The sequence below is a fragment of the Nerophis ophidion genome, linkage group LG17, assembly GCF_033978795.1.
Source record: "Nerophis ophidion isolate RoL-2023_Sa linkage group LG17, RoL_Noph_v1.0, whole genome shotgun sequence".
NCBI classification, from domain to species: Eukaryota; Metazoa; Chordata; class Actinopteri; order Syngnathiformes; family Syngnathidae; genus Nerophis; species Nerophis ophidion.
The window spans coordinates 20,321,024-20,336,318 of record NC_084627.1 but is presented as its reverse complement, the minus strand read 5'-3'; the positions used below and the strand labels follow the sequence as shown (position 1 = coordinate 20,336,318).

General features: G+C 40.3%; 1 protein-coding gene across 3 annotated transcripts in view; it reads left to right on the top strand.

Moving 5' to 3' along the window:
- The window catches only part of dym (dymeclin), a 146,973-nt gene that overhangs the window by 44,162 nt on the left and 87,516 nt on the right, over positions 1–15,295 (top strand). For all 3 annotated transcript variants that reach the window (XM_061876488.1, XM_061876489.1, XM_061876490.1), the window contains exons 10-14: positions 669–847; positions 952–1,077; positions 1,151–1,264; positions 1,353–1,447; positions 9,214–9,313. In XM_061876488.1, coding sequence (XP_061732472.1) covers positions 669–847; positions 952–1,077; positions 1,151–1,264; positions 1,353–1,447; positions 9,214–9,313 — 614 coding nt within the window. The remainder of the gene's footprint in view (positions 1–668; positions 848–951; positions 1,078–1,150; positions 1,265–1,352; positions 1,448–9,213; positions 9,314–15,295) is intronic.

Below are 15,295 nucleotides of genomic sequence, written 5' to 3'. Positions count from 1 at the left end.
TTTGGTGTGGGTTCACAGAGTGTGGCACATATTAGTAAGGGTTAAAGTTGTTTATATCAAAACCATTAGTGTAAAAGGTATGGCTGTTGACCAAGTATGCATCGCAATCTCGTATGAGGAGCAGCAAAATGCATGTGTCCGGCCGGCAAGCTGATAGCATGGTGTAAAAGTGGGAACACTGACATGTTGTAGAGCAGTGGTCCCCAACCACCGGGCTGCGGCCACAGAATAATTTTTATTACATTTTTTGTGTATCACACTCAATTTTTTACTGCATGCCATTGGTAAGCGCAGGGGTGAGAAGAGGTTTTAAAATTATTAGCGTCTGCTTTCTTTTATCGCATGCCTTGAAATAAGCGCAGGAGTGAGAAGAGGTTTTAAATTAATTAGCGCCCCTGCGGCTATTCAAGGAAATACGGTAGTCATTGTAGCTTTTCAGCTTGTATACTGCAGCCTAGATCTACTGTCCATTGAAAATAAGTCTATACTCAGCCATTTTTGTCGAAATTTCTGGCAACACAAGTGAGTACACTTAACAGTGAACATGTCCACGTTGATGAAATGACCTTGTACTGCATGGTGGAAGGTGGGGTGTTGCACAACCAATACCATAAAGTTCATGTTATTGCAGTCTCACTATAATAAACACCCCTCTGCGTCTCGTGCAGACACATCGTCAATACCTGTGGAGCAAGCTCACACCTTCCAGATCAATTTCAACAGCCTGTACACAGCACTGTGTGAGCAGCAGTGCTCCGACCAGGCTACCTTGCTGCTGTACACTCTGCTCCACCAGAATGCCAACATGAGGACCTACATGCTCTCTAGAACCGACATGGACAATCTGGTGGGTTGTGTAGCAGCCATGAGTCTCGTCTGACCTGGACTCTTGAGTTCTACGAGACTTCATTTTGTTGAAGGAATATTTCTGATACCCATCTCTTCCATCAGGTGTTGCCCATCCTAGAGATCCTTTACCATGTTGAGGACAGAAACTCCCACCACGTCTACATGGCCCTCATCATCCTCCTCATCCTCACAGAAGACGACGCCTTCAACCGCTCCATCCATGAGGTGGTGAGTAGCACACACATCAGCCACTCAACTCACTGCTGAAGGGGGCACAACATTAAAGCATGTTTTGTCACAGGTATTAAAGAATGTCACGTGGTACTCGGAGAGGTCGCTGACCGAGATCTCCCTCGGCAGCTTACTCATCCTAGTGGTGATTCGCACGATCCAGTTCAACATGACCCGCACAAGGGTAACACCTGAGCTCTACCAACTGAATGCCATGTCATGTAGCAGAAGCATCAATATACTTATGCAAGCTAATGTCTCCTCTTATTAAGGATAAGTACCTACACACCAACTGTCTGGCTGCCCTTGCAAACATGTCAGCCCAGTTCCGATGTCTCCACCAGTACGCTGCCCAGCGCATCATCAGGTAGCACTTAGGGATTGTTCACTTAATTACTTTTTCTGGGCCTTTTCTCTGTTACACATTAAAACATTTATTAGTGTGAGACACTATGATTTTTTTTCCAACAATAACAGGGCTATATTGAATAATAGGATTATTTGTTAATTTTGAAGAAAACCATGCCAAGATACAGTATATCTTTTTTTTTTCTGTTCAAAATGAATAAAAACAATAAAAAAAACCCAGGAAGTCCTGTGGGGAGTGGTCAGAGAGTATGGGGGTAATGGACTGTCTGATTGTGGTGGCCTGCTCCCTGTATGATCAGTGTCAGAGCTTGGTCCGCATTGCCAGCAGTAAGTCGGACCCGTTTCCAGTGAGGGTTGGACTCCGTTAAGGCTGCCTTTGTCACCGATTCTGTTCATAACTTTTATGGACAGAATTTCTAGGCGCAGTTAGGGCGTTGAGGGGATCCGGTTTGGTGGCTGCAAGATTAGGTCTCTGCTTTTGCAGATGATGTGGTCCTGATGGCTTCAACTGGCCAGAATCTCCAGCTCTCACTGGATCGGTTCGCAGCCGAGTGTGAAACGACTGGGATGAGAATCAGCACCTCCTAGTCCCAGTCCATGGTTCTCGCCCAGAAAAGGGTGGAGTGCCAACTCCGGGTTGTGAAGGAGATCTTGCCCCAAGTGGAGGAGTTCAAATACCTCGGAGTCTTGTTCACGAGTGAGGGAAAGTGGATCGTGAGGTCGACAGGCAGATCGGTGCGGCATCTTCAGTAATGTGGACGCTGCATCGATCCATTGTGGTGAAGAAGGAGCTCAGCCGGAAGGCAAAGCTCTCAATTTACCGATCTATCTACTTTCCCATCCTCACCTATGGTCATGAGCTTTGGGTTATGACCGAAAGGACAAGATTACCGGTACAAGCGGCCGAAATGAGCTTCCTCCGCCGGGTGGCAGGGCTCTCCCTTCGAGATAGGGTGAGAAGTTCTGTCATTCGAGAGGAGCTCAAAGTAAAGCCGCTGCTCCTCCACTTCAAGAGGAGCCAAATGAGGTGGTTCGGACATTTGTTCAGGATGCCACCCGAGCCCCTCCCTAGGGAGGTGTTTCGGGTATGTCCGACCAGTAGGAGGCCACTGGGAAGACCCAGGACACGTTGGGAAAACTATGTCTCCGGGCTGGCCTGGGAAAGCCTCGGGATACCCCGGGAGGAGCTGGGCGAAGTGGGTGGGGAGAGGGAAGTCTGCGTTTCCCTGCTTAGGCTGCTGCCCCCGCGACCCGACCTCGGATAAGCGGAAGAAGATGGATGGGTGGATAGATAAAAAAATCCAAATTAAAAAACAAATTAATACAATTTGCTTAAGAAAAAAACCCGATGTGTGTACACAAATGCAATCTGAAAACATTTATTTGCACAAAACGTTATAACAGTTTTATCTTAAGTTCTTTCAGGCTGTAAGATAAAAGAGCTGGCATGATCAGTACTTTTTTGTGATTAATCACATAAAGTAACTCGATGATTTTGAAAGTATGTGAACCCTTTGGGATTACATGTTTTTTTTTTGCATAAATTGGTGATAAAATGTCTTCTGCTCTTTATAAAAGTCACACCAGACAAACACAGTCTGCTTAAACGAATACCGCACAAAAATTGTAGGTTTTCATCTTCTTATTGAACACAAAATGTAAACATTCACTGTGCCGGGTGGAAAAAGTATGTGAACCCTTGGATTAAATAACTGGTTGACCCTCCTTTGGCAGCAATAACCTCAACCAAACGTTTCCTGTAGTTGCAGGTCAGAACAGCTGAACGGTCAGGAGGAATTTTGGACCATTCTTCCTTTTCACAAAACGGATTTAGTGCAGCAATATTCTTGGGATGTCTGGTGTGAATCGCTCTCTTGAGGTCATGCCACTGCATCTCAATTGAGTTGAGGTCAGGACTCTGACTGGGCCACTCCAGAAGGCGTATTTTCTTCTGTTGAAGCCATTCGTTGTCGATTTACTTCTCTGGTCGGGGTATTTGTCCTGTTGTATCCTCTGATAAGCTTCAGTTGGCGGACAATGGTCTTAAATATTCCTGCGAAATGTCTTGATAAACTTGGGAATTTATTTATACATCAGTGAAAGCAATCCGTCCAGGCCCTGAGCAGCAAAGCAGCCCCATACCATGATGCCACCTCCACCATATTTCACATTTGGGATGAGATTTTGATGTGTGTGTGCGTGTGCGTGTGTGTGTGTGTGTGTGTGTGTGTGTGTGTGTATATATATATATATATATATATATATATATATATATATATATATATATATATAAAATCTCAAGTATTTTAGTGTCTTACGTGAAATATTTGTACAGATTTAGCTTAAAGCCTATTTTAAATCCCTATTTTTCTCTCTTTTAAAAACAAATCATTTTGAGAGGCCGAGTTGCAAATTAACCTCTCCTTACCACGCCATCTCACGCTCAGTAGGCATTCGCCCACGTCCGGTGGAGTGGTTTGTAGTTTATTTAGCTTTCTTGCTTTTATTGTGCAATATGGACATCGGTGACCGCCACAAGAAATCTGCTTTGAGTTACTTTCACCACAGCAGAACATCACAGATGACCAGTAGCTCACCGTGTATTGTTGTCGGCATCAAGGAAGCATTTTTAGTTTGTTGTATCTGAAATAAAATTTTAGGTTGATACAGTGATAGACACAACAGAAATACTGTATACTACAGACAGATATAATGACATGATACTACAGCTTGATTTGATATAAAAAAAACTATAGGTAGACTACATAAAGATATATAGACACACTGTTTATAGACGCATTCTATAGAGTCTTTCTATAAATAAATGCTTTGCGTGTGGCAAAAATAGATATTTTTTCCAAAAACATATTAACTTATCTAAGAAAAGAACAAGAGCTTTGAAAACGAACGCCAGTCTGACCGTTGAATAATTCATACTGAATCAGCACAAAATATTTAGTGCCACAGTGAATTTGCAGTGTCTGAGCAGAAAAGACCGAAAGCATAAAATATTGAGTTGTGTGCTGCGGATGTGTTCAGGAGGAGAACATTATGTAACATTGGGTGAAGAACAACGAGGACACACACACACACTTCGAGCCATTCATGTCTGATTGTCAACTTCCGCCACACAGGAAAGAATGTTTCCTCCCTTGTCGACGTGGGCTTAATCACGCACGCACCAGAATCTTCTTATCTTGTCTGTCTGTCTCGCTCCATAACTGTGACTTTCTGCTGTTTTGAGCCACAGAGGGGGAAAACAAACTGTCTGTGCTGTTGTGACGTTGGGCGAACTGTCTCTCTCGTCCGACCATGTCGTGATGAGCTAAATGGACTGTCTGGCTAAGATAAAAGGGGATTTCCTGGCCGGAATTTCCAAAATGGAACACAGGCAGTCTCCTTTTAATGGACTATCAGGCAAGCATTATGGCGGGTATTGTTTATTTACCCGAAGCCGATTGAATTTCCTACAGACAACCCCCATCATTTCCTTTTATTTACTGTTCATCTTCTTTCTGCACAGATAACACATTCTCCCATTACGATGTCCCTCATCGCATTAAATCACTTCCACAGTTTCTCACTGTCCATTCACTCACTTGGTGCTTTCTTGTCTGCACATTTTAGTTATGAGTCATCAATGGATGGAGCAACGCATTTCTCTTTAGCATAAAAATAGCTTTAACTAATGGGAAATTAATCTCTCCCGTAAGACACTTGGCTGATGAGAACCTTTTTTTAAAACATGCCATATTACTTGCCAGTTTATGCCGAGCAGGAAAGGAAAATGTAAGAATCACTCGGTAAAGTAGAGCCTTCTTGTACCAGTGACCTGGTGACGACATAGATATGCAGACAATGGTGATCAATGAAAGGCCACCCTAGTGGTTATGTTGGCCAGAGTAAGGATGTTGAGGGTTTGAATCGCCATTGAGAATAGTTTGCAAGTTCTTCTTTGTAGTTTTCTACAAGATAACAGTCTTAATGTCTTCCCAAAGTTCCAAAAACATGCATGTTAGGTTAATTGGAGAAGTATATTGTCAATATACTATAGTTGTGAAGGTGAATGTCAATGCTAGAGGTAGGTAAATGATATTTATACAGCACGGCTGCCGGCCTGCAAGACTTTTAGCTATAGATATGAATGAGTAGATAGATGACGCACATCTTTGAGCCCCAGGTTTATAGTCGTCTTTAATCTTAGAAGACAGTAAAATATATCATAGATACCTCAAGTATGGACATTTTATTTATTTATTTATGTATATAACAACCAAAAACCGTAAATTTCGCATTACTGGAAACATCAGTAGCCAAAGGAGGAGCTTTCTATGTATAATATTAATAATTTTGTGTAATACATTTAGAATATAGTAACCATTTAACATATATAAATAATATAAAAATAATATACATCATCAATTATAGATGTATAAATAAGACATTTATAATCGAATCGAAACTCAAGAATCGTAATTGTAATATATATAATTGTGAGGTGCCCAAAGATTCCCACGCTTTCTGGTTGTTTACAGTATATGTGCCCTGTGATTGCCTGGTGACCAGTTCAGGGCGTATCACGCCTCTCACCCGAAGTTGGTTGGGATTGGCTCCAGTTTTCCCATGACACACTAAGTTTGTCACTCGTTTATTGCCGTTAGTTGGTTTCCGCCCTGACTGCGATACAAACATTTTCACGAAGTAGGTATCAATGAATATAAATCCAATATTTTCAGAGTTGGGGCATAAACATTTTTTACAACTTGTTAAATATGTTATTTTAAAACATTTTGAGAACTTTACATAAAAGGAAATAATACCCTTTAGTCACCTTTACACTCTTTTAATCCAATAAAGTATTGCTGCCTGAGGCTGAGCCAATCAGTGGCCACGATACTGAACAGCGAGCTCTGATTTGTTTGGTCTCCTTTAGCGGGCAATTCTGCTGAAGTTTTGATATTTTTAGTTTATTTTGACATTTATATGCTTGAAAATACTTAATTTGTAATGATGTGATGAAGCCGCAATATCTGAAGTAAGATGTGCAAGGGCCGACTGTATAGAAAAAGGGAGCATTGATAAGAGTGAACAGTGATGCTAACAACTGTGGAGCACATAAGAAATATTATTTTGTTTTTCATTGCTTTCTTCCAATTGTTAGTTTTTACATTATTTGAGTTTGACTGGGAAAAGAGGGGGTGTGTTTTATATATATATATATATATATATATATATATATATATATATATATATATATATATATATATATATATGGGCGGCACAGTGGAACAGATGGGCAGCATTGTGGGACAGGGGTTAGTGCATGTGCCTCACAATACGAAGGTCCTGAGTAGTCCTGAGTTCAATCCCGGGCTCGGGATCTTTCTGTGTGGAGTTTGCATGTTCTCCCCGTTACTGCGTGGGCTCCCTCGGAGTACTCCGGCTTCCTCCCGACTGGGGATAGGTTGATTGGCAACACTAAATTGGCCCTAGGGTGTGAATGTGAGTGTGAATGTGGTCTGTCTATCTGTTTTGGCCCTGCGATGAGGTGGCGACTTGTCCAGGGTGTACCCCGAGTGCAGCTGAGATAGGTTGCAGCACCCCCCGCGACCCCAAAAGGGACAAGCGGTAGGAAATAGATGGTATATATATATATATATATATATATATATACATATATATATATATATATACATATATATATATATATACACATATATATATATATATATATATATATATATATATTATATTTGGGTCAGTATGGTATTCTTCACTGAGCTCTACATTTATCTGCCCAAGAGAAATAAAACAGGAAGCGGCCGAGTAAATCTGTTTGTGAACTTGTGCCATGAATATAAAACAAATAAATTGAAGTCATCCGTTGTGGTCAATCCTGTTTCACTCCTGCTCTGTCGGTGGCGATATTGAATATTGAAAAACTGATCCCAATGTCAAACAAATAAAGATGAAAATGAAATGTCCACCATTTTTTAGTTGGATATTCCATCAAACTTCCACCAATAATACCACATTTTTGGGACTATAAGTTCTGGAGTATAAGTCGCACCTGCCGAAAATGCATAATAAAGAAGAAAAAAAAACATGTATAAGTCGCAGTGGAGTATAAGTCGCTTTTTTGGGGGAAATTTATTTGATAAAACCCAACACCAAGAATAGATATTTGAAAGGCAATTTGAAATAAATAAAGATTAGTGAACAACAGGCTGAATAAGTGTACGTTATATGATGCATAAATAATCAACTGAGAAGGTGCCTGGTATGTTAACGTAACATATTATGGTAAGAGTCATTCAAATAACTATGACAAATAGAACATGCTATACGTTTACCAAACAATCTGTCACTCCTAATCGCTAAATCCCATGAAATCTTATACGTCTCGTCTCTCACGTGGATGAGCTAAATAATATTATTTGATATTTTAAGGTAATGTGTTAATAATATCACACATAAGTCGCCCCTGAGTATAAGTCGCACCCCTGGCCAAACTATGAAAAAAACTGTGACTTATAGTCCGAAAAATACGCTACTAAATCTTGGTTTCAAACCTTTATCCAGATCTGCATCAACATGTAATAGCTTTGCCACTCCTTAACTACACCTCATTCAAACTCACACACACAAAGAACCAAAAATGGAACATTCTTGGTGTGTAAAGAATGCAGATTTATGTTTCAGTTAGCGATGCAATGTTTTTCCTTTAGTAAGTCATGAAAAGTAACCCATTTTCTTCATCAATAAATGTCATTGAATCCCAGCATTACATGCAGCATTAGGAAATATATGCATACAAAAGCTTCCCAGTGTGTGTCCAAACACAACACAGTCGCTGTTGAGGCGTTCACACAGTGAGTCGGTCGGTCATTACTTCAGCTTCATGACTGATCTGGGCCTCGGAGCAGCAGTGTAGAAGTCCGCCTGTGTCGCCCGTTACCATGACAGTCTGTCACACAGACACACGCACGCATGCACACACACATTCATACACAGCGTGTTATTGTGCATAAGGGTCCCAGCTGGAGCTCATTTCTCATTCGAAATATAACCCATCCCAAACAGTACAACAGTTTATATTGGCTTAACAGAGGTGTGGACAAAGGTTCTTGTGAGCTTCTTAAATATCTCCAAATTAATGTCCGTGTGTGTGTGTTTTTTATTTCTAGTGCTGACAGACGAACAGGTGTAGCGTTAAAGGCCACCGCTGTCTTCCCTTGGGGGAGATTTTCTTCGGCTGTCATTAACTTGCATGTATTGTGCTAATTTACGTGACTTCCTTGACCTCCATATTTGTCCCAGGTGAACATGTTGGGTGTGTGTTTGCTGTTTTCTTAAGTTTGGAGTCTAGCCTAAAAGACAATATCAATTGAATACAGCCTATATGGGGAAAAAAACTATAATTCTTCTTTTGTGACCGTATGAGTTGTACTGTTGTCAGTTTACTGTGACCATTACTGGTATGTGTGTGTGTATGTCCAAGGCCGCCCAAGCAGACTATAACTCCTGAATTATGTCCATGTTCAGCAATCACGTACAATCATGCAGCCCTGTCATACACACATGTACACATAAAGGGGACAAAAGGGGAAGGCAAAGCTGTCGACATCTCACATTCAGTGGGAGGCTTGTAAAAGGGAAATAAAAACATCTATGCACACATATACAGTGGTAAAATATGGTACTTGTGATTGTTAATGATCTCGCCTCCTTTTTTATGTGTCTGTGTTTCTGTGTCTCCTGCAGTTTATTTGCTTTGCTTTCCAAGAAGCACAACAAGGTCCTGGAACAGGCAACACAGAGTCTAAGAGGCAGACAGGGAGAGAACACCACTCTGCCCGACTATGTGAGTAATAAGACACATTACTTTACATAGATACACAGTGCTTCCGATATACTAATCATCTAACTTGTTAAGTAAAACAATTATTAATCCAAACATTACATAGAGTTATATAAAAGGCAACCCCACTGATGCAAGCATGAAATGTTTTTAATGTGTTACTTGAATGCACAACAATTTTTTTTCCCACAAAACCCAGTAACAGTTTTATCTGAATTCTCGTCGGGGTGTATTTTGGAATGAAATTTGCCAGCAAGCACACCAGTAGGAGTCTCACTCATCTTTTGCACTAAAGTATGCACTGACCTGATCACCGACCATATAAGAACTTGTGCCACTTTTTAGGTAACCATTTGTGGTTTAGTTAAAAAGAACATCAATAAATTGCGTGATTAATCTGCGATACTTCTTTGTGATTAATCACATGAGCTAACTTATTTTGGACAACGCTATTTATATGAGCCTTTATCTAACAGCAGAATATTGCATGAGCCATTCATTTAGTGCACTTAGTGACTGATCGACTAAGATCCAAATACTACGCCTTAAACAGCGTGTGCAACATATAAAATCGTGTTTGGTATTCGTGGGTATATTTAATGTGGTCTTCTAAGACTGCATGTAGCTCAATTTAATTTGTTTTATACATTCCCTAAAGGGGTAATATTATGATTTTTTTTCCCCCTCATTCAAAACACTTCCTTCTGGTCTACATAACATGTAATCATAATCAACATTTTGCATAGAATGATTTACTGATTTACAAGCCACTTTTTTACCGTCTCTTATTTGCGTGCGTTCACTTCCGCTTCGTCATTCTTCCCTCCAGCCATGCTGTAGTTTTTAGCACTTCCATATGGAGTCTATTGACATATACAAGTTAGAACTATACACACATTTTTATTAGAAATGGCAACAGCTGACGATGCATGTGCATGTACAAACCAGTCTGCCCCACAACAAGAGGATAGTGAAAAAGAAAGAGCTTATTGACTACCGCGTCGGACAACACACAGCATTTGCTCAATACTTTGAAGATACATCTTTGGCAGACATCACAGCCTTAGCACACCTATCTTTGGGCAGTTTCGCCCATTCCTATTTTAAGCACCTCTCAAGCATTTGAAGGATGTGTACATGGTGCAAAGGTAAAGGTGTGCTGAAAACCTGGGATGTACTTTTTCCAGTACAAATCCGACATCAGCAGCCAAGAGGAGCTTTAGTAACCTGCAACCTGTTTTCAATGTTTTTTGTAAATCGACAGTTTGCATATAGTGGGGTTTGTAAATCGAGGTTCCAGTGTATATCTAATATTTATATTTTTGCCAGTCCAGTTTTGTTGACGTAGCTGCTGCTCGAAAGCCTCCATTTTCACAGCCATTTTTTGTGCAACTGCCAGTTTGTACGTCCCTTTAGACGTACAAAAGTGAGCCCGCAAAACAGTTTTAGTCTTGATAAATCACACTGTGTCAGATAAATAATTAAAAGGCGTTTTGATAATCAGCATATGTGCTGCAAATTATTGAAGACAGATACGTTAAATGGATTGCGTTCTTTATTTTGCTCACCAAACACAAAATACTCTGCGCACAAGTTAATAGATCAGCTTTAATACACACCAATCTTTATTGTACAAGCATAATAATGCTGATTTTCGACATGCTTTGGAACACAACCCTGCTGACTGTAGATGAGAGGCAGACGAGTATGTGTAAATGCACATATTATTGTCACTATTGTGAATGGGAGCCATCAGTCTCTGGATAGCATTTAACAGCCCTTGACAGCAAAAGTGTTTTATGTACACTTAACGCATATGACCTGTTTTTTCATGACCTTTTTTTTTTTTTTTTTTTTTTTTTTTTTTAACCAACAACAATGAATCATACATAGTTATTTGGTGAGAACCGTATTCAAATGATTCAGGATGCAAACTGCCAAATGTACTACTTTAATTCAACAGGCCTCGTACTCTCAATTCAGAGATGGAGCTTTAGCCAGTAATACCAATCTGTTATGTGCTTTTCACCAGCACCTGACCGATGAGCATCTTACTGTATTAGTGCTCATGCACCTTTGCCTTCAGGTTTGCCTGTCTAGGTCTGGGTCTGGCTGTCTCATTAGATTTGCATGGTCCTCCTTTGGTGTGTGTGAGTGTGTCTGGGCGAGAGACATGCATGAAGATGCCCTCAGGTGTTGATGAAACATGAGTGCATGTGAGTGTTCTTTCAAGCATGCAGCAACTGTCTGATGAGGCCCCTTGTAAACAGACGTCAATGTGCTCGCATTAAAATAATAGCTAAAATGCAATTATCCAGATAGGTTCTGAGGCTTCTTTCCCTTCCTTTAGGGGCTCTGTTTTATTTATATACACATGTGCATAAAAGCATGAATCCACAGTACTGTATATATATGTAACATAAATACATATTACTTTGCCATGATTGAATCTTGTCTATGTCAGATTCGCTCCCAGCCATAAGGGAGTGCATCCATGCGGGCTATAATGGCAGTGACAACAACAATAACAAGACACATACAGTACACGCCACAGTAGGAAGGTCAAAGTGTATCGTCAGCACACCGCAGCTTATTATCGAAAGACGGTTATTCTGTTGCTGAAGGCCACCCAGGCGATTTACAGTATTAACTTTCATGGGAATTTCACCACAAGGTTTTATTTCGCCCCGAATAGCGTGTGACATCCAGTCTGGGTCAGAGAACTGGTCAACATGTGCCAGACTATACTAAGTCAAGGTGACATCGGTTCCCATGTCAGGGCTGTGTGCATCTATCTGAAGTTGCACATTCCATTTAAGACTTTCTTGCAAAGTTTGAACATATTGCATGCAAAGGTGCCAAATAAGGAATATTAAAATAAGCGGTAGAAAATGGATGGATGGATGGAAAATACGGCAGTTTGACATGACAATGGCATGTCAGGACTTCAGTAGCGTGCTTCCAACATTGTTTGAGCCAGTTTCCCCAGCGCACATAGGCTTGGATGAGTTTAGCGTTGAAAACTTGAGTGACCTAGATCTTTAACCTTATCAACAAAAAACATAGAGAGCACTTTCTGTGTTTGCTACCACAAATGGCAGACTTCCTGAAAGCCTTGAAACGTTATCATGTAGCATTGCCAAGATGCCAAATTAGGAATATTACAATACGGCAGTTTAGTCAGGATTTCAATAGCATGCTTCCAACTTTGTTTGAACCAGTTGCCCCAGCGCACACAGGCTTGGAAGAGTTTAGCGTTGAGAACTTGAGTGACCTGGATCTTTAACTTTATCAACAAAAACATAGAGAGCACTTTCTGTGTTTTCTACCACGAATGGCAGACTTCATAAGAGCTTTTAAGCGTTATTAAGTAGCACTATTGCTATATGTTTCAACAAAGAACATAAAATAATCACTTACAATTAAGGCTGGGCAATATGGCCTTTTATTAATATCTCCATATTTTGGGCCATGTCGCGATACACGATGTATATCGCAATACTTTGCCTTAGCCTTGAATGAACACTTGATGCATATAATCACAGCAGAAAGGTGATTCTATGTGTCTACATTAAAACATTCTTGTTCATACTGCATTAATATATGCTCGTTTTAAACTTTCATGCAGAGAGGGAAATCACAACTAAGTCAAAACGTTATTTATTAAACACTTATTAAGCAGTGGCACAAACATTTATGTCATTTCAAAACAGAAAGGGCAAGGTTGTCAGAGACATTTTAAAACAAGCTATTAGTGCACTTTTGTGCATAATGTCACTAAGATGACATATCAAAACAACACTAAATTAAAGTGCACTTTTTGTACAGAACACCACTACAATAGTTTAAAACAATTAAAGTGCACTTTTGTGCATGATGTCACAAAAGATATTTCAATAACTGTCAAATAAAAATGAGCTGCATAATAGGAGATGAAACAGTGTATATATGTCCTTTGTTCTGTGGAAGGTTCCTACGGACGTTATTTCCTCCTGTTGTTGATTTTTTTTTCATATGGTATGTGGAATAACGGCCATTTATGCATGGGAAAACACTGACCTACAAAAAAAATTGGCCACTTTCAGGTGTTATTTTATTCAAAGCGAGACTTAGGGCTGCAATAAAACGTTAACACGACGCTGCCGCAAAGTATCGACTGCGGAGTATAAGACATAGAAACAGCATGTTTTTTTTTGTTTTTTTTACTAGATGTTAAATGTTTTGACAAAAGTACTGTTCTGTATACACTGTTTGGCATTTTTAAAGAAGCATACATAGAGAGAGAAGAGAACCATGCAAAAGGAAGAGGGATTTGCAGCAGTGGAGAGGAGGGTGGGTGGTAAAAGGGAGGGGGAGCTATGGAGACAGGGCATCTGGAAACAATGTCATTTAGTTGGCTCTGCAGAGAGAACTCATGTTTGTTTAATGTGGGATTGCCTGGACATGTAATAGCTCTCTTTACAAGAAAGAGACTTAAAGGGAGGAAAGATATACTGTGTATGTGTGTATATATTTGTATGTATATATTTATGTATGAATATACAGTCGTGGTCAAAAGTTTACATTCACTTGTGAAGGAGATGATGTCATGGCTGTCGTGAGTTTCCAATCATTTCTACAACTCTTATTTTTTTTGTGATAGAGTGATTGAAGCACATACTTGTTGGTCTCAAAAAACATTCATGAAGTTTGGTTCTTTTATGAATTTATTATGAGTCTACTGAAAATGTGACCAAATCTGCTGGATCAAAAATATAATTACAGCAACATACATGATCAATTTCGGTGATGTAGAAACGTTACAATCAAATCAAATTAGTTTCATGGCATGGCCTCTTAACTTCATGTTAGTGCTTGGGATGGTTTCCTGCTGGCTCCACTATGGACGGGACTCTCGCTACTAAATTAGATCCACTTTGGACTGGACTCTCACCGTTATGTTGAATCTGCTATGGACTGGACTTTCACAATATCTTATTAGACCCGCTCAACATTTATTGCTTTTTGGTCCCCTGGGGGGGGGGGGGTTGCCCACATATGCGGTCCTCTCCAAGGTTTCTCATAGTCATCATTGTCACTGTCACAGACGTCCCATTGGGTTTTAGTTTTTCCTTGCCCTTATGTGGGCTCTACCGAGGATGTCATTGTGGTTTGTGCAGCCCTTTGAGACACTTGTGATTTAGGGCTATATAAATAAACATTGATTGATTGATTGATTGATTGATTGATAATGATTGACGACACCTGTTGACTTCTCTGAGCCCATTTAAATAGGGCTCATGTGATGCAGTCATTAGACCCAGTTACAAACGCGACAATGGGAAAGTCTAAGGAACTCTGCACAGATCTGTAAAAACAAATCATTGACTTGAACAAGTCAGGAAAGTCACTTGGAGCCATTTCAAAGCAGCTTAAAGTCCCAAGAGCAACAGTACAGACAATTGTTCGTAAGTAGAAAGTGCATGGCACAGTTTTGTCACTGCCACGATCAAAAAGAAAACGCAGGCTATTACCTGTTGCTGAGAGAAAATTTTTCAGGATGATCAAGAGTCAACCAAGAACCACCAAAATGCAGGCCTGCAATGAATTGGAAGCTGCTGGAACACAGATGTCAGTGTCCAGTCAAGTGTTTTTTGCATCGCCATGGACTGAGAGGCTACCATGTGAGCAGGAAGCCCTTGCTCCAGAAACAACACTTTAAGGCTCGTCTAAAGTTTGCTGCTGATCATAGGGACAAAGACAGATGGACAGATGAAACAAAAATGAGCTGTTGGACCACAATACCCAGCAATATGTTGGGAGGAGAAAAGGTGAGGCCTTTAATCCCAGGAACAACGTTCATACCGTCAATCATGGTGGTGGAAGTATTATGCTCTGGGACAGTTTTGCTGCCAATAGAACTGGTGCTTTACAGAGGGTAAATGGGAGAATGAAAAAGGAGAATTACGTCCAAAATTTTCCGGACAACCCAAAATCATCTTGGGC